We start from the raw sequence: 20,858 nt of genomic DNA, 5'->3' as shown, positions 1-20,858 counted from the left end.
TGGCGCTCTAAAGAATATAGAAGTGAAGGAGAAGTGGGTGTGAGAGGAGGGGGTGTAGAAAGAAGGAAGGGGTTTCTGAGACCTCTTGGATGCAAGAGGGAAAGATGGGGGTGGTCGTGGACGTCAGAAAGGTGTACCCCTATCCTTTTCAGCACGTGGTGAATAGTTACCTTAACAAGGTGAGTGATGATGGGTGGGGGTCACAGCAAGTCACCCTATGGGGGTGGGGTAAAACTCTAATCACTATCATCCACCAGGCTGAGTGGAGTAGGCTTCGGCAAGGCAATGCTTGGCGGACTACGTGTCCCATGATGCTCTGCTAACCATTTGGAGGACAGCGCATCATGGGAAATGTAGTCAATCAAATAGGCAGCTTGACAAAGCTTAGCTTCCTTAACACATGGTTTCATAAAATAAAAAAAAGAATAGTTTTGGACCAAATGCAGACTTCTTCCTTCCCTTCTAACTATATGATCTAATTATCTGCTGCTATTTCTATTTTTATAGAACTGCATCTATATCCTATTTTTTTTTTTTTTATCGATTATTACATATCATTATCTGCTTTATATATGAATCCAGGTGGATTAAATGTGAGATACATGGTGTTAATTCCCAAATACAAAAAGACTGTGTATTAAACTTTTTTTTGGATTTCCAAAGAAAAGAGATTGCTTTGAAAGCACTTTTACATGCACTTTTTTTTTTTTAAATAAACCTTTTGTTTTTTTTGCCCCTAAAGTCTGAATTAGCATTACTAATTGCCTCACATTAGCGAACAGTTTTCACTCCAAGAGTCTCAGAATGTATGATAAGACTTACTTTTCTCCAACTGTGATGTGTGTTTAGAGATCGCTACTTTGCTTCTAGCTGAAGTAGGAAAACTTAACTTTGTGAATACAATGTGTTTAGATGTATACATATAAGTAGCATCAATATGCTTGTTATATGGTGTTTAAGATGTCAGATGTATGTGTCATGTTTGGGATCAAAACTTTGTATGACCTACTTCTCTCTATAGGCTATTTCTTTAAAATTAATATTCATATTCGAAAAATATACTGTTTAAATCAGGTTGGTAAGATTTTGGTGAAACGTAAATGGAAAATATTATTTTTGCAGAATAAAATGTAAAATAAATATTAACCCGTTAATAACTGATTCCATTTCATATATTTTGGGATTTGTAAAATCTTTTGTCATCGATGGGTTAACAATGGCACTCCAGGAGTGAACTAATACTGTCTGGTATGTGTAATAGTGTCAATGTCACTACAATGTCAGCTGCATGGGTACATGCTGAGGTTATCCTTACTATGTTGCGTGAAATATTTCTAGTTTAGCATGGCACTTCTAGAAAATTGATTTTTAGACACATTGTATCAAAACATTAAAGTGCAAGACTCAGTAAGTCACTGTAAAAAATTCTAATTACAGTGTTGGTCTAATCCATAAGAATATTCACTTTGTTTGGATGAAACAAACCTTTCTGGCACGTGTTCCTCTAAAAATAATTATGGGGGGAGGGGGGAAGGGACATTCTTCCCCCATCATGCTATGCGTGCTGATGACCGACTCTTAATTTTGCACAGATTTGACATTAGCCAATCCAGAACGCTTGTGTCCGGGCTAGCTAATAACGCTGCCGCAGGTGGTGTTACCTCTGGCCATGAAGTCTTTTCACTATTTTTATTTTAAATTCTTTATTTTATTGTGCACAAAGGAAATACAAAGAGGCAAGCAATGCCACAACAGCTATTGCCAGCTTTTAGGTCAATATTTAGAGACTGTTAGGCATATCAGAACATTGCACCTTTGTATATTTTTATGTAGATACATCAAGGATTAGATCAACATGTCAGTTATAAGAGAAGGCAGACAAAATACTATTTCGGGTTATCATACTGACGTTTGTAAATTTATAGGATCACAAGTTTAACCCCTTAAGGACCAAACTTCAGGAATAAAAGGGAATCATGACATGTCACACATGTCATGTGTCCTTAAGGGGTTAACTAAGGTTGCCTCCTTTTTTTTTTTCTCTTTTTTTGTGTTAAAGAGCGAAAACAAAAACAAAACGAGAAAAACAACATAACTAGTCACGAGTTAAAGGGACACTCCAGGCACCCAGACCACTTCTGCTCATTGGAGTGGTCTGGGTGCCAACTCCCACTACCCTTAACCCTGCAAGTGTAATTATTGCAGTTTTTCATAAACTGCAATATTTACATTGCAGGGTTAACTCCACCTCTAGTGGCTGTCTATTAGACAGCCACTAGAGGTCACTTCCTGGGTTCTAGCACAGGTTTCCTGTGCTAGAGCGTCGCTGGACGTCCTCACGCTGTGTGAGGACCTCCAGCGTCGCTCAAAACCCCATAGGAAAGCATTGAAATGATTTTTCAATGCTTTCCTATGGGGAGACGTAATGCGCATGCGCGGCATTTCCGTGCATGCGCATTAGGTCTCCTCGGCCGGTGAGCGAGATTAGTCTCGCCCACCGGCCGACGTAATCATTAGGAGGAGCGTCGCGGAGACAGCGGCGAGGGACATCGCCGCTGTCCCAGGTAAGTGACTGACTGAAGGGGTTTTCACCCCTTCAGTAACCGGGGATTGGTGGGTGGGAGGGAGAGGGACCCTCCAGTGCCAGAAAAACGGATCGTTTTTCTGGCACTGGAGTTTCCCTTTAAACAGGCCAGGTAACTGCTTTTCTACAGTACATTACTATCATCTGTGACAATAGAGTGATCGTGAGTCTTACTTGTGTAGGACCTGCTGGGCTAGTGATAGACATGTTGTACTGTACCCACTTAGACTGCGGGGCTTGGAAGTACAATAAACGTTGCTGTGTCATGTTGATAAATAAAGTAACATCGCTTTGTAATCTAATAGTGCATATGAGCTTAACTGGTAATCTGTTAGGTTGTGTTTTCTAACCGTATAGACAGGCTAGCGCAGTTTGCCTATTAAAGAGATTGAACCGGTACATCTAGCCATAGAAAAACACTGTGCACATTTTTATGTTGAAACGTTAAGTGTAAGCTTAAACATGAGAGCAATGCATAGGGGGTACTGTTTCCCTCTCTAGTGCCAGGGAATCGACAGCCGTCAGTGTAATCAGCAGAAAACATGACCATAAGAAGCACAGAGTTCCTTTAGTGAGAAAATATGATACAGCATAAGAGGATCGGTTTAAACTGGGGTTGTGTGTCTGCAAACCAGTCTCTTTCAGCCCATGCCGGTCCGTGGCAGGCTGTCCTCCGGGGCGAGATGGCCCTTGTAGCCCCCTAGCTTGCTGACGCTGCTTCGGGAGTCTGCTCCGGCGGTGCCTCGTGGAGTCAGCTGCCGCACAGTCGCTTGTGTTGTCTCGATCTGTGCGTGGAGTCGGTTCAAGCTGCCATGGGTGCTGGGATTTTGATCAGGTGAGTTGCTTGTTTGTAACGGTCGTTGTACAAATCTGGATGATTTCATTTGCGAACAAGGGATTGCGCCCGATAGGCCTGCCGCCATTTTCCGTCTTTGGGCCCGCTGGTACCTGTGTTGTCGGGTGGCCATTTTGGAGGCTCGTGGCGTCTGCCTATAGTAGCTCCGTCAAGCTGCGGGCCGCATCCACGAGGTCACCGTTATCTCGGCTTGATGGTAGGTAGCTCCCCTCCTCTGCAGGGCGTCCCTGAAGCTTGTGCAGAGGTGGTCAAATGTTTCCAGAGGGGACATGGGTGGCTGGATGCGTGTGCTGCGTTTACGCTGGGCAGCCATTATGGATTTGCCCTGTGGGTCAGTTGCCCCAGTTTGACTTGTGTCTGGGTCGCTTGCTTGTGTCCAGTGTGGACCGGGATATCCTCCGCCGGTCCAAAGGGGGGGGGGAAGGTTGCAGAGAAGTCGCTTAGTGGCTTTTGTGCCGAGGAGAGCGGCCGCCTCTCCCCGGCTTCAGCCTCAGTAGGCCGCATCCGTGTCTCTGTGTTCCCGGCCTCCATGGGCCCCGGGGTGGCATCGTTGGATTCAGGAGGGCACCCCCAACGTGGGTGGCGCACCCCCGAGTGGCTTTGGGTAAAGTGGTCGTTGTTTTTGCCCCGGATCGTGCCCGCTCGGCAGGAGCCCATGTCAGATGTGTCTGCACGGCTCGGTGGTCAGACTCCGCCCCCTTTTCACTTTTTATGTGCCGCATTTTTCAGTGAAACTCTGCACATACAGGCTCCAAGCACCATGACCACTTTAAATTACTGAAGTAGTCTTGGTGCTTAGAGTAACCCTTTAAATGTTTAAGTAGCCAGTAATAGGGTGATACAATTATAACCGTGTGTTCCAAAGGCCCATAGCACTGTTAAATGGAAACAGTCACCTATCTGGCAACAACGCCATCCAATAAAGCATTAACAAATTAAAAATCGACTATAACTTTTTGTCACTTTTCATGTGTTGCTATGATTCCTATAATATTTTTGTTAAAGGTTTAGCAAATTCCATCAAATTCAGGGCAGACGATGCAATTGAGTTGGAGAAATAGAATCATTGGGGGAGATTTAAGTGTTCTGTTGTAAAAACTGGTGCACAAATATGACTGCTACACCTTTAGTACACTTTTTAGAAAAGAACATTGTGCTAAATCTCCCATTTAAGTCCCATATCATATCTCCATTTGCATTGAACAGCGCTTCTATCAATGATTGTCTATTCTGTAGTATGAAATAGGCCAGTTGCAGGATAGATGTGTTGACTTCTACAAAGAGAATATATATATATATATATATATATATATATATATATATATATATATATATTGGGGAAAAAAAATAGGGCATAAGTTAACCTACTATGACAAATGCTGGTGACTTTTTCCTTCTTAGCAGTCATTTTGTCGCGTTTGTAAAGTGATGCAATGATTCCACGTGTACACATTTTTCCATTAGTCTTTTGTTTCTTCAAGATGCAGTAAACCATGTTCCATAGGCCACTGCATGCTGTTATTTTTTACTGCATGATGTAATTCAGAAAATTCTACTTCCCTGTCTGCCCATCTATAAAGAGGTAAACCAAGGATAATGTATATTTTAATGTGAGTTACATGTAACTTAGTTAACCTATCACTTATTGTGTGTGGAGAGTCCTGTGGTTGCGCAGGATCCTCCATAGACTTCAGTGTTGCACTCTTGAGCATGTGTATAGCACTGACGTGGTCTCCTGGCAGATGAAGCTGCAGGTGCTGAAGGGAATCCAATGGATGCAGATAGTGGTGGCCACAACGGACCGCTTTAGGTAGGTAAAACCTACCGTCCCGTGCACCCTGTGACCTCCATACACAAAGCAGCAAAGTTACCAATGGAGGTCTTTGCAAAATCAGCAAAGACCCCAGAAGTTGACAAAGCCTTTTTTTCCTTAAATATAGACTCCAGTACCTGTAGGCAGTAGACTTGTGCACAACCATGTTTACATGTTTGTATGTCTGACACTATGTAAATGTCAAAAACACATGAACACACTCTAAATCCATGCAGTTAGAGCCCCATATAGTATCAAACCCACAAAAGGTGCAATAATGGTTCCAGGGATAGGGCAGGGAAGAGGGGGGTCCAAAGGCTAGTTTAGTTTCCTTAAACAAACTCCGAGCCTGTGTAGGTCATACGAACGTGACTGGTAAAATGCAAAACTAGAAGACCAAACAAATATGGCCATGACATCTGAGTGAATTCCTTTTCTGTGTCCAATGAAAGGACCAGAGAAGACGCTACAGCACACCACTTCAAATCAGCATCCAATGGTCGCTAGCACTTCGGAAGTACTTTTAGAACCTGAAGAAGATATCAAACTCTCTGAGAGGATGGGGAGATGGCTAATGTAAAAAATGGTCTTGAAATTTGCAATGTGCTGATGATCAGTTTCAGATGGAGGGGAGTGGTTATACAGTGGAGAGTAAAAGGAATTTAAAGCTTCCATACTTTGTACTTGTTCTAATAGCTGAAATGGGAGCAGTCCATGGAATCCATGGAATCTTTGTTTTATAAAAAAAAAAAAATCTTTAAGACCATATTATTATTTTTTTTTTTGTTTTTTTTTGTTTAATGTATTTATTTTAAATCCAACTCCTCACTCCTTGCAGCTGAACAAGTGTCTCTGGGGTTGGAGCTGTTTTTTGCTTATTTTCTAAAGAGCAGCTTGTTATTCCAACAGCTCCCTTGATTTCTGATGCTTTCAGTAGGTGTCCACTACAATGTCTGCTACATTCAGTGTGGGATGGAGGAAGGGGAGACCAGAGCCAGCAGTTAAGTCTGTTGACCACAGACGTAAGATATGCACAGAATTGACATTTGGTGCCGTGGTGTAACCAGCCTTAGACACACAATTGTCAATATCTCTGGATGTGCAGTGTTTCAAGCTGAAACACTGCACATCCAGGCTTTTACAACCATGATCTTTTGAAAACGCAGAAGTAGTCATGGTGGTTGAAGTAATCCTTAAAGGGACACTCCAGGCACCCAGACCACTTCTGCCCATTGGAGTGATCTGAGTGCCAACTCCCACCAACCTTAACCCTGCAAGTGTAATTATTGCAGTTTTTATAAACTGCAATAATTACCTTGCAGGGTTAAGTCCTCCTCTAGTGGATGTCTATCGGCGGTGGAGGAGCCTGGGCAGAGCCTGACCCAGTGCCGAGGGACATCGGCGCTGGATTCATGTAAGTCACTGAAGAGGTTTTAACCCCTCAAGCAACATAGGATGGTGGGTGGGAGGGAGAGAGGGAAAACGGATATGTTTTCCTGGCACTGGAGAGTCCATTTAAGTAGTCAAAAAGACAGGCCAAAGGAGATCTGAAATTTGCAATGTCTGCATGACAAGATTGTTATTCCTTAATCAACCTATTGTTCCTGTAACACTTTATTGTCTCTCATTTATTGTTGGGTTTACCCTTTATAATATTGTAAAGCACTATTGAATAAGTTGGTGCTATATAAATGCCAATAATAAATTGAGTACGCTCCACCTGACCCATCAATTTGGAGTTAAAGCGGCACTGTCATGTCCAACTTACCTTTCTTTAATCAATTCCTCTTCTTTCCCTCTGTCAGGATCTGTTCATTTCTTCTTGTCTGCTCTAGTTTTCTTTAAAACATAAGACAACGTAGGGATTACTTTGTCTTATGGAGGTTTCCTACGCTTGACCAGCTTTGACCAGCGGAGGAGCAAAGTGTGCTCTGTTTCCTGTGATCAAAGCAATTTTCCCACAATTCTCACCTCTCTTCCGTGATCTTGCAATGCTTCGTGTCAGTATTCCCAAATGTTCTGTCATTTAGACAGAACGCTGGCGAAACCACTGAATTTCGTCCTAACAGAATAAGAACAGTTTCTCCATTCGTGTTAGGATGCAATTTGGGACTTTGTTCAGATTGGAATTTCATTTGAATGAATTAAATTCCGATCGCAGCTGCATCTTGCAGCCGCTTAGTAGATAACTCCCTAATTTCCACGGTATTAAGGGGCTATTGACCAAAAGGCTGAAAGACCTAAATTGGTCTTTTCAGACAATATATACTAATCCTAAGTAAAGATTACTTAGTGTTAGTAAATTCTGCCCCTATGGCACGAGTAGGGGCATGTCTAGTAAACAGTGAGCCCCTACCTGTGCCATGCGATTGGGGGCTATTAAACACACATGAGCGGGGGGCCTAAATGAAAATGGGGGTGGGGGATGGACCTAGTGTCAGGGCCCTAAAATTGGGGGTACCCATTGTCCTGCCCCCACCCATAGATGACGGGTGGGGGGTAAGTGTCAATGCCCCAATCTTCACCCAGCGAGGGCACCGCACAGACTGAGCTCCGCAAGGCGGGGAAAAGCTTATAAAGCCTTCCCACGCCCTGCAATTAGGCTTAGAGCACTCTGGTTGGCTTTGAATCAACCAATCAATCAGAGTGCTCTGACAGGTACATGAAGAGACTGACAGGTAAGTCTCTACATTTACCTGTCACAGCACTCTGTTTTGCTTGAAATCCGAGTGCTCTGTGTCATTTTACACAGCGTGGGAAAATTCTTTGGAATTTTCCAATGCTGTCTAATTTGACTCATAACACTGTGATTAGTTGGTTGGTTTATTGGTTGAACCAGAGTACTGAGACAGGTAAATGTAGAGACTTTTTTTAGGGGCTGAAAAAAATAAGATTTTAGAAAAAATGAAGACCTCAAATGGCAAGTTATTTTTTATTTACAGGGATTTAGTTTTATTGTCCCTCCCCTCCCTCCCCTCACTATTTTTAGGGTGAGGGGTAAGGTAGTTTTTTTTTTTTTTTTTTTTTTTTTTAGTGGAGGGGGGGGGGGGGGAATTGGATTGGAATTTCTGTGAAACTTCATCAGGCTTGATTAGTGTTTCATTAAGAACATATCTTTATGTAAATGCTTAAAAGTTACGGATCCACTCTAATTTGGGATGTTTATGTTTTGTGGTAGCCCAGAAATAGTACAATGACTTTAGATGCCAGTAGTCTTCTTTAACATGAAGAGAAAGACTGATTAATAATTCGGGATTATTCTAACTTTTAGTGACCGAATAATCTAAATTTTATTAAAGACAGGAGGCGAATATTTGCTTATCTTTCTTTACTGTAACTCCCAGCAGCAAAGAAACAGTTAACAATCAGTGTAAAAAAGTTTAACCAATCAGCATGCATCACAGTAATATAAACTGTCATCAGGCTCCTCCCAATTCCTCTTTCTTGATGTAGCCGAACAGTCGTAGAGTCAACCATGTAAACGTAGAACCATTAGAACGATGAGTAGGTAACGGTGAAACAGTGCTCAACCCGCAGGGAAGACTTGGGCGATCTTCACACTAGGAGGATAGAAAACATTGTGAAAGTATGGTCTCTTGGGCAAGAGAAAATCAAATTAAATTCCATGAAACTAACGTCCAATTTAAGTGCAAGCTTTAACATATAATAACTAACTGTATGGTGTCTTGGGTAAGTGAGAACCAAATTAAAAATGCAATGAAACTAACGTTCAATTTGAATGCAAACTTTAACATAATAATTCACTGACGAGTATAGGCCAGAAAAGAAGACAAGTCGAAAGGATGCCAGCCACCTAGTTAGAGATGGAGGTACTAAGAGATACTTACCTAATAGGGTGGGTAAAGGTATTCCAGGGTGGGAAAATATTCGCCTCCTGTCTTTAATAAAAATTTAGATTATTCGGTCACTAAAAGTTAGAATAATCCCGAATTTTATGGCAAGACAGGAGGCTTCATATTTGCTATTTTAACGCGTAGATAGCATGGACAAAGAAACGTGTGGAGAATGTCTAAAATAAAAGGTAGGGATCGACCGATATTGATTTTTTAGAGCCGATACCGATACCGATATTCTGTGAACTTTCAGGCCGATAGCCGATATAATTTGCCGATATTCTGTACATTTACCATTTTGGAAAATAAAAAACTATTTCTAAAGGTAAATGCACAAAATATACATGCCACGTGTAGTGGATGCAGTGTGTTTAGACAGGGGAGCTGTGTATGTGTGTGTAGTGGATGCAGTGTGTGTTTGTATAGTGTGTGTATATAATGCAGTGTGTGTTTGTATAGTGTGTGTGTTTGTATAGTGTGTGTGTGTGTGTATATAATGCAGTGTTTGTATAGTGTGTGTGTATATAATGCAGTGTGTGTTTGTATAGTGTGTGTGTATATAATGCAGTGTGTGTTTGTATAGTGTGTGTGTGTATAATGCAGTGTGTGTTTGTATAGTGTGTGTGTATATAATGCAGTGTGTGTGTTTGTATAGTGTGTGTATATAATGCAGTGTGTGTTTGTATAGTGTGTGTGTATATAATGCAGTGTGTGTTTGTATAGTGTGTGTATATAATGCAGTGTGTGTTTGTATAGTGTGTGTATATAATGCAGTGTGTGTTTGTATAGTGTGTGTATATAATGCAGTGTGTGTTTGTATAGTGTGTGTATATAATGCAGTGTGTGTTTGTATAGTGTGTGTATATAATGCAGTGTGTGTTTGTATAGTGTGTGTATATAATGCTGTGTGTGTATATAATGCTGTGTGTGTATATAATGCTGTGTGTGTTTGTATAGTGTGTGTGTTTGTATAGTGTGTGTGTATATAATGCAGTGTGTGTTTGTATAGTGTGTGTGTATATATAATGCAGTGTGTGTATATAATGCAGTGTGTGCTTGTATAGTGTGTGTATATAATGCAGTGTGTTTGTATAGTGTGTGTATATAATGCAGTGTGTTTGTATAGTGTGTGTATATAATATAGTGTGTGTATATAATGCAGTGTGTTTGTATAGTGTGTGTATATAATACAGTGTTTGTGTAGTCTGCATTATATATACACACACTATACAAACACACTGCATTATATATACACACACACTATACAAACACACTGAATTATATGCACAGTGTATGTGTGTAGTGTATGTGTATAATAATAGTGTGTGTGTGTGAGGGGGCATTTTTTATTAAAAAATTTTTTTTCATATATATTTAATTATTATCATTTTTTTTTTTGTTGTCTCCCTCCCTGCTTGTTGCCTTGCCAGGGAGGGGGGATATGTTAATCCCTGGTGGTCCAGTGGCATTGGCTTAGCTGGGGGAGGGGAGGGGAGGGGAGTGGGGTGGGCAGCAAGCGTTTACTCACCTCCCAGCAGCTCCTCCAGCTCCCCAGTGTAAATCTCGCGAGACCCGCGGCCGTCAGAGCTGGCCGCGGGTCTCGCGAGATTTACACTGGGGAGCTGGAGGAGCTGCTGGGAGGTGAGTAAACGCTTGCTGCCCACCCCCCCAGGACCGCCGGGCTTGTAATGAGCCTGGCGTTCCTGGGAGGTATTATCGGCAATATCGGTATCCCTATTGGCCGATACCGATATTGCCGAAAATACCGAATATCGGCCGATTATATCGGTAAAACCGATAATCGGTCGATCCCTAATAAAAGGTACGGAAAGTGGATTCTCTTGACTAATCGGCGGCGGACAAAATCTCCACCAGGGAACCTCCAGCCATGAACACAGAGGAGGCGGCCGCGCCTCTAACCGAGTGAGCCCAGAAAAACGCATTAATGCCAGCCAGAGTTAGTAGCCATTTAATCCACCGAGCAATAGTAGGGCTCGAGACTGGTTTGTGTGGTCGCACATAAGACACAATGAGGGGCCCAGTAGGTGGTCTAATTGGTCTTGGTGCGTCTAGTGATGTGAAAGTGCTCCCCTTCCGGTGTCAAATCAAGGGCATGAAAGTCGAAAGCCCTGATGTTGGAGACGCTTCGGAAGGAGACCAAGCAAAGGAGGAGAGCTAATTTGGCTGATATTTATTGGTACATCCAAAAAATGCAATACATTCATACAATACAAACACACGGACTGCTGAATACAGTCACAGACTGCTGAATACATCGTTGTCTGGCCAAGCTTCTAAGAACGTGAGCATGAGAGCCACGTCCCAGAATTTATTATATTTGGGAGCCGGAGGTCTAGCAATGCGGATGTCCCGCAAGAGTCTACACACAGAAGGGTGTTTGCCTACTGAAGAACTTTTCAATAGGAATGTGCGCTGCAGAAATAGCAGATCGAAACACGTTAATAGTCCGGTAGAATTTACCCTGATCGAACATAGACAACAGGAAATTGATAATATTAATTATAGATGTTGAAAAGGGATCAAAGTTCCTTTCCAAACACCAGCAAACTCCAATGACGCCATGTGGAGATGTAAGAGCGTTTGGTTCCTGGGGCCCATGAATCCCAAAGGAGTCCCTGAGCAGGAGCCGAAAGGCCTGAGACATTCCAAGATCCCCTGAAATGGTCCAAGCCACTAGTCTGAGACGATCCTGGATTGCCTACCGGGTCCCTGAGGAGGTCGCAGCAGGTGGGTAGAAGCAGGGGAAAATCCACTGACATTTCCAGGAGGTAAGGGTACCATGGTTGGGTGCACCATAGTGGGGTTACCAGCGTTATCTTGACACCTTGAGTTTTGAGGTACCGTAGTGTGCGTGGGATCATGGAGAATGGAGGGAACGCATATCCTCTGGATATCGGCCATGTCTGTAAAAAGGCATTGACTGCAAGGCACGCTGGGTCTGGCAACCAGCTGAAAAAAGCGTCTGTCTGAGAGTTGAGGCGAGACGCAAATGGGTCAAGCTTGAATGGTCCCCGCCAGACCTGGAGACGGTGAAATATTTGTGGATCCAGTTGCCAATCGCTGGAATCTCTCCAATGTCGGGAGAACCAGTCTGCGATAAGGTTGTCTGATTTGGAACCTCCAAGATGATTCACGTAGCGAACCGCTGAGACATTGTCCATCTTCAGCAACATGGAACAATTGTAAACATCCTTGGCAAAACTTCAGATTGCGAAGGAGCCCGCAATTAGTTCGAGGCAATTGATATGAAGTGCTCGTTCCGAATGGGAGAGCCCTTCTGTAGAGCTTTCCGAGCAAGTTGCGCCCCATCCGAGCAGGCTTGCATCCGATTCCAGGATGAAATCGGGTTGAGATCCGGAGATGGCTCTCCCATTCCAAGCGTCCATGTGGTGTAGCCACCAATGGAGTTCTACCTGGACTTCGTCTGTGAGTGTGATCTGCTGATCGTAGGATGTCGACTGATGTAAATATTGCGTCTTCAGGTGTTGCAATGCTCTGTAGTGCAATGGGGCAGGGGATATTGCCTCTATTGAAGCGGAGAGCAAGCCGATGATGCGAGCTTGATCTCGCAGGCAGAGGTATGGTGATATCAGCAACCTCCGAATGTCCTTTTTTATGGATTTAATTTTGGTTGCCGGAAGTTGTAGGACTGCCTGAACAGAATCTATCTGGAATCCCAGGAATTGTACCGTCTGAGACGGAGTGAGAGATGACTTCTGGCTATTGATCGCGGAGGTCATGACTGTCTGAAGGTGAAGAGTCTCTTGGTCCTGCGCCATGAGGAGAATATCGTCCAGATAAATGATGGACCGGATTCCATGGGAACGCAGTAATGCCATTACTGATTTCATGAGTTTGGTAAAGCACCAGGGTGCGGAAGATAGGCCGAAGGGGAGGCAGGTGAATTGCCATAGTTCCTGTTCCCAACGAAACTGAAGGAGGCAGCGGTGGGCTGGTGTTACCGGCACCAAGAGGTATGCATCCTTTAGATCGAAGTGGGAGAACCAATCTCCCTCGCAGAGTAGGTCTCTCAATAAATGGATTCCCTCCATTTTAAAGTGACGGTATGTGATGAACCTGTTCAGATCTCTCAGATTGATAACCGGTCGTAGGTCTCCTGGTTTATTTTTTTATTTGTTGTTGTTTGTTGTTGTTTTTTTTTGTTTTGTTTTTTTACTAGAAACATGTTGCTTATAAAGACCTGTGGGCCAACAACTCTTTCGATCGCACCTTTGGCGAATAGATTGCTGAGTTCGCTCCGTAGAGTCGACTCGTCTAACAATGACATCTTGATCGGGATAGGAGGAGATTTTTTTGAATCGGTTCGTCTGAAAAGTCCATGTGGAACCCGGACACAGTCTGAAGGATCCAAGGATCCCGAGTGAGTTGAGACCACTATTAGGAAAAAGGGGTTAACCAGCCTGCAATAGGAATATGAGAATAAGTTAGGTCCATTACCTGTAGCAGTGCGACCGCGGAGGGAAGCAGATCCACGTCCTCGGATAGCTCCGCGAGAGGTGAAAAACTGCCTGTGGTGGAATCGGGTATTGCCCAAGTTCCAAGGGTCTGTGGGTCAAGGCCTGTAGCCTGTGAAGGCGACTCTGTCAGTCGCTCGGCCTCCATAGCGACCACCTTGCGGATGAAGGATTGCGCTTTAGTTAGCGTAGTAAATACAGAGACGTGTTTACTTAGTTCTTTTATGAACTTGTCTCTGAATAACATGCCTTGAGCCTCTGGACCAAGCTCTTTAATGCCCAATTAGGCAAGCTTGGCATCGATTTTATAAAGGATGGCCTTTCGCCATTCTGTCGAGACCGCCACGTTGGCATTGCCTAAAAGGCACAAAGCCCTTTGTGCCCACTCTCGCACCATATGTGCGTCAAAAGTGCCACCTGATAGAGCCTCGTCTGCTATAATGAAAATTTGTATAAGCGGGCCCGCCACATCCATCAGTTTATCTTGAGTGGCTTTCAGACCCTGTTCTAGACCCTTACGGGGGTCTTTCCCTGACTTGGTCAGAAAGGTAACAAGGAAGGGGTCGAATTCAGGTGTAATGGCCACCTTGTCCGGGATGATGGGACGTGGGCATTCTGCCCTCAATTTGTCTCTCACCTCTTTTTCTAAAGGCCGATGGAGCCACATTCTACAGTATTTGGCAATGTGGTCCGGGGGTGTCCATTTGGCAGATCTAGGGTGCCTGATGCATCGAGGGTCAAATAAAGGGCGGCCAGAGGTGTCAAATAAGGTGTCATCTTTTAAGTTAGGGTCAGATGTTAGGTCAGATACCAAATGGAATTCCTCTTGATTTGATATGAGGGCGGGCTCATTAGGGAATCAGAAGGGTAAAGGTCTCGGTATGTCTTATGAGGTGGAGCATCATTATCCTAATGTTCTGCATAGTATTCGTCTACCACCTGAAGATTATAATTAGAAGTTGAACCCTCAAGTGGGTCAAAATCATGTTGGGAGACAACTGCCCTGGGTTTAGAAAGGGAAACTATCGGGGGTTTGGCAGGCGCCTTGCCTTTACCGGCGGTATATTAGGAAGTAATATAAAGCTGTGGGCTGACTGGAATGTCAGCCCACTAAGTGTACTAAAACGGAAAAGACTTCACATTTTTAATAAATATTAAATAAATAATAATAAATTAAATGATTATTGACAGCTAAAAGAGCAAGATTATTAAAAAGATAATAGTAAGTTTAAAAGAGCTATTAATAGGGATATAATTAGAATAGACTCACCTGGGAGGCTAAGCAGCAAAGAAAGAGGAATTGGGAGGAGCCTGATGACAGCTTATATTACTGTGATGCATGCTGATTGGTTAAACTTTTTTACACTGATTGTTAACTGTTTCTTTGCTGCTGGGAGTTACAGTAAAGAAATATATGCAAATATGAAGCTTACTGCCTTGCCATAAAATTATGAAGTGATCTAAAAAGTGGAGCAAACACAAATGGAATGTTCCTGTGTCTCCGTGGTTACTGTTTCACTTTTATATTGTTCACTATGTTTCTGATTAAATTCACCCATAAAAGTATTTATGGTGAAATTAAACCATACATTAGTGCAGGTCATTCAAATATTTTAATCCACTGCATTCAGTTTCCTCAAGATGTTGGGAATCACTTTACTCAGAGGAGTTTCTGCTTTATTCACGTACAGGCTTATATGTGAAATCAGCCTTTTACTTTGCTCTGTGGCATTTCTGTTGTGTTTAGGAAAGCTTTTCTAAGAGCTGGGGACTTGGAGCCAACCTGGAGGTATTCCAAAACCACCCAATGGTCAAACTAACCATCTGGTGGGTGGGACTTTCTTGCAGGGAACATAGTTTATGTGACATGTCACTCTGACCTAGGATATGGATTTACTAGAGACATTGTTGATATTTGCAGTTCATAAATAGTATTCTCCAGAAGAATAGAACTTTAACCCCTTAATGACACAGCTTCAGTAGCTTGTCTTACTCTTAATGACACAAGCAATTTTTGCATTTTCTTGCTGTATGCGTTTAACTGCAATTTGCATCTCTCTCGTTTATTGCACCGACGCATATTATATACTGTTTTTTTAAGGACATAAAGGGCTTTAATTTGATGTAAAATATATATATATATATATATATGATTATTTATTATTAAAAAAAAATACAGAAAAATGCAAAAAAAAAGAGAAATGTGTTTTTTTGTACAGTTTTTTTGCAATAATAATGTGTGCCTAATTAGTGCAGGTTAAAGAAAGTAATTAAAAATAAATGTATTTAGTTGTCCTGATTTATAGAATATATAATGTGTCTGGGATTTTCAGTTTTTTTTGGTAGTTACAGGTCACAAAGCACAAGGAGTAAAATAAACTTTTAATGTGGAGCGATTTTAGAATTTGGTATGTTTGTCTTGTAAGCTTAATAGCCATAAAAGAAAACAAAATTGCCACACAAAAGTATATATTTATATAAAGTAGACATCAAAGGCTATTGTCCTAAGGTTGTTTTGACACTTTCTAAGTAGCCATTTCACCGCCAATCTCTGCTAACCCTTTAAGGACAGAGCTTCGGAAGCTTGTCTTTCACTTTATGACAACGGCATTTTTTGCATTTTTTGCTGTTTGCGTTCAACTGCAATTTGCATTTGACTAATTTATTGCACCGACGCATATTATATACCATTTTTTTAAAGGACAGAAAGGGCTTTAATTTGATGTAACACACACACACACACACACATATATATATATATATATATATATATATATATATATATATATATATATATATATATACATTCTTATTTATTATAAAAAAAATACAGAAAAATGCAAAATAAATGAGTTTTTTTTTTTTTTTTTTTACAGTTTTTGCAATAATAATGTGTGCACAATTAGTGCAGGTTAAGGAAAGTAATTAAAAATAAATTCATTTAGTTGTTCTGATTTACAGAATATATAATGTGTCTGGGATTTTCATTTTTTTTGGTAGTTACAGGTCACAAAGCACAAGGAGTAAAATAAACTTTAAATGTGGAGCGATTTTAGAATTTGGTATGTTTGTCGTGTAAGTTTAATAGCCATAAAAGAAAACTAAATTGCCACACAAAAGTATATATTTATATAAAGTAGACACCACAGGCTATTTACCTAAGGTTGTTTTGACACTTTCTACGTAGCCATTTTACCGCCAACCTCTGCTAAATATTGGAGTAAAATTGTGTTTTTTGGGGGTTTTCGCACACAAACTTATAACAAAGAACTTCTCATATGTATTTTGTAAAGTTGGTGTGTGCTATTCCTGTACAAAGTTTTATTATGTGTTCAGTTACTTCTGCTGAGTACAACGGTACCCCTATTGTATGTCTTTGGCACTATTTCGTGAAGCTACAGTGCCATACAGGAGACCTGTCCTTTTCAGTATTCACAGTAGAGTTTTGAGTGGCGGATTTAATGAGCCTATGCTTCCATTTGGGGTATTATAACAGTTTGACTGTTCAAAAAAAACCCACAAAGGCCTACCATTTGTAAAAGTAGACACTCCAGGGTATCTCATAAGGTGCATATTGTGCCTTAACATGCCCCCATGTTTTTTACCATTACATGCCAAAGTATGTGGTAAAAAATAATTTTGTGCATTTTTTACATACGGATTGCATTTTTGCTGGGCATTTTGTATATTTCATATGTGCCACTAAGTTCAAACCCCCCAAATTATGCTCAGCTAAGTCTTCTGAGTAAAAGGACACCCCCATTGTATGTCTATGGCACTATTTTGTGAAGCTACAGTGCCATATAGGAGACCAAGCCATATCAGTTTTTACCGGACTTTGAATTTTGACGCTGGGCCTATGTGCAATTTCAAGCATCTTCGCAGGTTTTAAATTCAAACTACCCCACAAAGGCCTACCATATCTTAAAGTAGACACCCCAGGGTATTTCAAAAGGCATATTTTGAACCTTAGCGTGGGATCATTTTTCCGCTAGCGTGTACCAGGTGTAGTGGTAATAAGCGTTTTTTTCTGCCTTTTTGACACACAAAGTGAGTTTGCACAGTATATTTTGCAAACCTTATGTGTACTACGACTGTATACTACTTCATATGTTGCTCAGCTATGTCGGCTGAGTACAGCAATACCCCCGTATGTACCTTTTCCAGGTATATGTGGACATTGAAGGGGCACATTTGAGACACAGCCACTCCATTGTTTTCCAAAATTTGAATTTTTACGCTGTGTCCATGTCCCGTTTTAGAGTATTTTACAAGGCTATATAATCCAATTACACCATAAAGGCATACCATTTCTTAAAGAAGACATCCCAGGGTAATTCAAAAGGCATATTTTGAACCTCAGCGTGGGATCATTTTTCCGCTAGCTTGTACCAAGTGTAGTGGTAATGAGCATTTTTAAATGTATTTTTTTACTTTGTAAAACTTTTTTTACTTTTAAAACCCGTTTTTTAAACTTTTTTTTTTACTTATTAAATGTTTTTTACACTATCTTAACTTTTTTTACACTTTTTTACATTTTTTTCTTAACTTTTCTTTTACCGTTAACCCCTAACTAGCAGTAAGCAGCACTTACAACGTAAATTCACCATTTTCCCATAACTCCCACCCACCCCAGCTAGAAAAATATATAATTATAAAATATTTTAATTAATTAAATAAATTGAACCCCTGAGGGTTAAAAATAAATAAATAAAAGTTAATCCTCAGGGGTTAAAAAAAATTAGATCACAGTATAATACTGTGATCTGTATTTTGATCACTGTAGGCAGTGATCAACTGGCAGGGAAGGGGTTATTTTTTATTTTTATTTAAAGGGGGTGGTGTTTTTTTCATTTTATTTTTTTACTTAAAAATATTTTTTTAAATTTTTTTTTTAAAGCTTATTTTAAAACTTTTTTTTTAAGGTTAATCCCTAGTTAGCCTAACACCAAATTCCCCAATTCCCCACTAACTTCCACCCATAACAGCTAGCTAAATATATAATTTTTAAATTAATAAAACAAATTTAACCCCTGAGGGTTAAAAAAAAAATTATAATTAACCCTCAGGGATTAAAAAAAATAATAATCAGATGACATTAAAATGTATACCCTGCCAATTGATCACTGTAGTCAGTGATCAATTGGCAGGGAAGGGGTTAATTTTATTAAAACAGGGGAAAGGGGGGGTGGGATTTAACTTGCATTTTTTTTTACACAGGGAGAAGATCAGCAGCACTGAGCCGTCTCCCTGCACTTCACACAGAACCCGGAAGTGCAGGGAGGCGGAAGGTAAGTTCATTGAGCACATGTGCTCGCTTTGACATGCTGTCAGAGAGAGCGCCGGTGCTGTGGCAGCCAGATCGGGTGCTCCCGGTCTGCCTCTAATACAGAGGCAGACCGGAGCACCGATAACCCTGCGATCGCCGCGATTGCGGCGATCTGGGGTTAACTTTAGTAAATGACGGAAATTTTCCGTCAACGGTCCTTAACTGAAGGACAAGGTTGACAGAAAATTTCCGTCCGTGGTCGGGAAGGGGTTAAAGAATCAACAAATGTTTCAAGAATGATGCAATATTTTGAGATACTTCACATGTTATTCTATACCAAGTAAATTCAAGTTTTGGTGTACTTTATTGCATGCTAAAGAGGACAATATACATTTATTTGTAATATATTGAAACTAACCTAACTAGGTCTATTGTTTACTATTTTTTTTTTTTTTAAATATTGAAGAGCTTAGTGCACAGTGACAGACCCTGCTGGTTGGCGGGATGCACACTGATTCTAGTGCTGTTTAGCTATGTGGCTTTGGTGAGTGCAGTCATAACACAATTGCATATATCTAAAGATATTTCCATTTGTTTGGCCCCTTCATGTGAGCATAATTTATCTTTTAACTTGCATTAAAGAAGCAGAAGATAAGATGTAACTTTACTATCTCTTTCATTAGCTGCAAGACGCCTCGATCACATAATGCAAATAACTGGAGAGATTACAGAATACTAGAAAATATTCTCTCCAATCATTAATTATGGGGGTGTAGAGGAAAAAATTACAGACACAATTCAGGGTTTTTTCACTAAATGGTGAATTGCTAAATGTGCCTTAATGAAAAGCTTTAATTACCAGAATTTGGGAAAAACATTTTGTCCTCAACTGTTCCGCTCAGCAACTCACTGTTTAGAGGATAGGCACCTAGTTCTAAAACTCAGTGAAGAGCACATATTACATTTATTTTATATACCGTAATATTTCACTGTACATAAAACTCAGGATTGTCAGATTTTTGTCTTTGATAAAATAAAGATATTGTCTGGTTCATTACTACGTGTGTCGGAACAGACGTCGCCACGTCTTCTTGGAGGGGGCTACATGCCCGCCTCTTACCTTCTGACTATGGCCCTAGGATATATGGCATTTGAAAACACTATTTGTGCCCTTTGACAAAACTGGAGATTGTGCACAAATATGACTATTGTCCATATTTTTTATGATTCCCTTTGTTTGTTGCACTGTTCCCCATGTGTTTGATCTGTTGGTTCGGCTGGATAGACTACCAGACAAACTGTGGAGTTACTGGGTGGCCACCGTTTCATGTATCAGAGGCACATGGTGAGAACAATGGATGAAGCACATGGTGAGAACAATTGATAGCGGCCATTTTAACTCACAGACACTGTTTTGACTTTTCTACATGGTGCCATCTCGCCAGTATTTGGTGCACACAGACATTGTTCAGTAGTTTTAAACTACAGAACAGGCAGTGGCGTACTAAGGGGGGGGCGGGGGGGGGGCGGCCCGCCCCGCCCCGGGTGCCACTTACTAGGGGGGTGCCATGACGTCCAGTGTCATGTGTCACCCCCCATCATTACGCTGCGGCGGCTGCGCACAGCCGCAGCACCTTTGCGGCCCGTCGGGACTTACTTGAAGGGGGAGGAGTGTTGCGGGCCGCGGCGTCGCGCACCGTGATGACGTCGTGCGCAGCGCCGTCAGCCCGCCTTCACGGATATCCAGCTGAAGGTTCCAATATCCGGGCGGTGAGGCACCCAGTCGGTCAAGGCATCATCAAAATGTGAGTAGATTAATTAAGGGGGCTGTATTAAGGGGGGTGTGAATTAATTAAGGGGGTGGATTAAGGGGGGTGAGGATTAATTAAGGGGGTGGATTAAGGGGGGTGTGGATTAATTAAGGGGGTGTATTAATTAAGGGGGGAGTGAGGATTAATTAAGGGGGTGTATTAAGGGGGGTGTGGA

General features: G+C 41.5%; 1 protein-coding gene across 1 annotated transcript in view; it reads left to right on the top strand.

The window, feature by feature from the left end:
- PRELID2 (PRELI domain containing 2) overlaps positions 1–20,858 on the top strand; it is a 123,776-nt gene continuing 102,918 nt past the window's right edge. Inside the window, exon 1 of the mRNA XM_063445245.1 lies at positions 1–179. Within this exon, the coding sequence (XP_063301315.1) occupies positions 90–179 (90 nt within the window). The 5' untranslated portion in view covers positions 1–89. The remainder of the gene's footprint in view (positions 180–20,858) is intronic.

Source organism: Pelobates fuscus, chromosome 3, assembly GCF_036172605.1.
Source record: "Pelobates fuscus isolate aPelFus1 chromosome 3, aPelFus1.pri, whole genome shotgun sequence".
NCBI lineage: Eukaryota > Metazoa > Chordata > Amphibia > Anura > Pelobatidae > Pelobates > Pelobates fuscus.
This window is presented reverse-complemented; position numbering and strand designations above follow the sequence as displayed.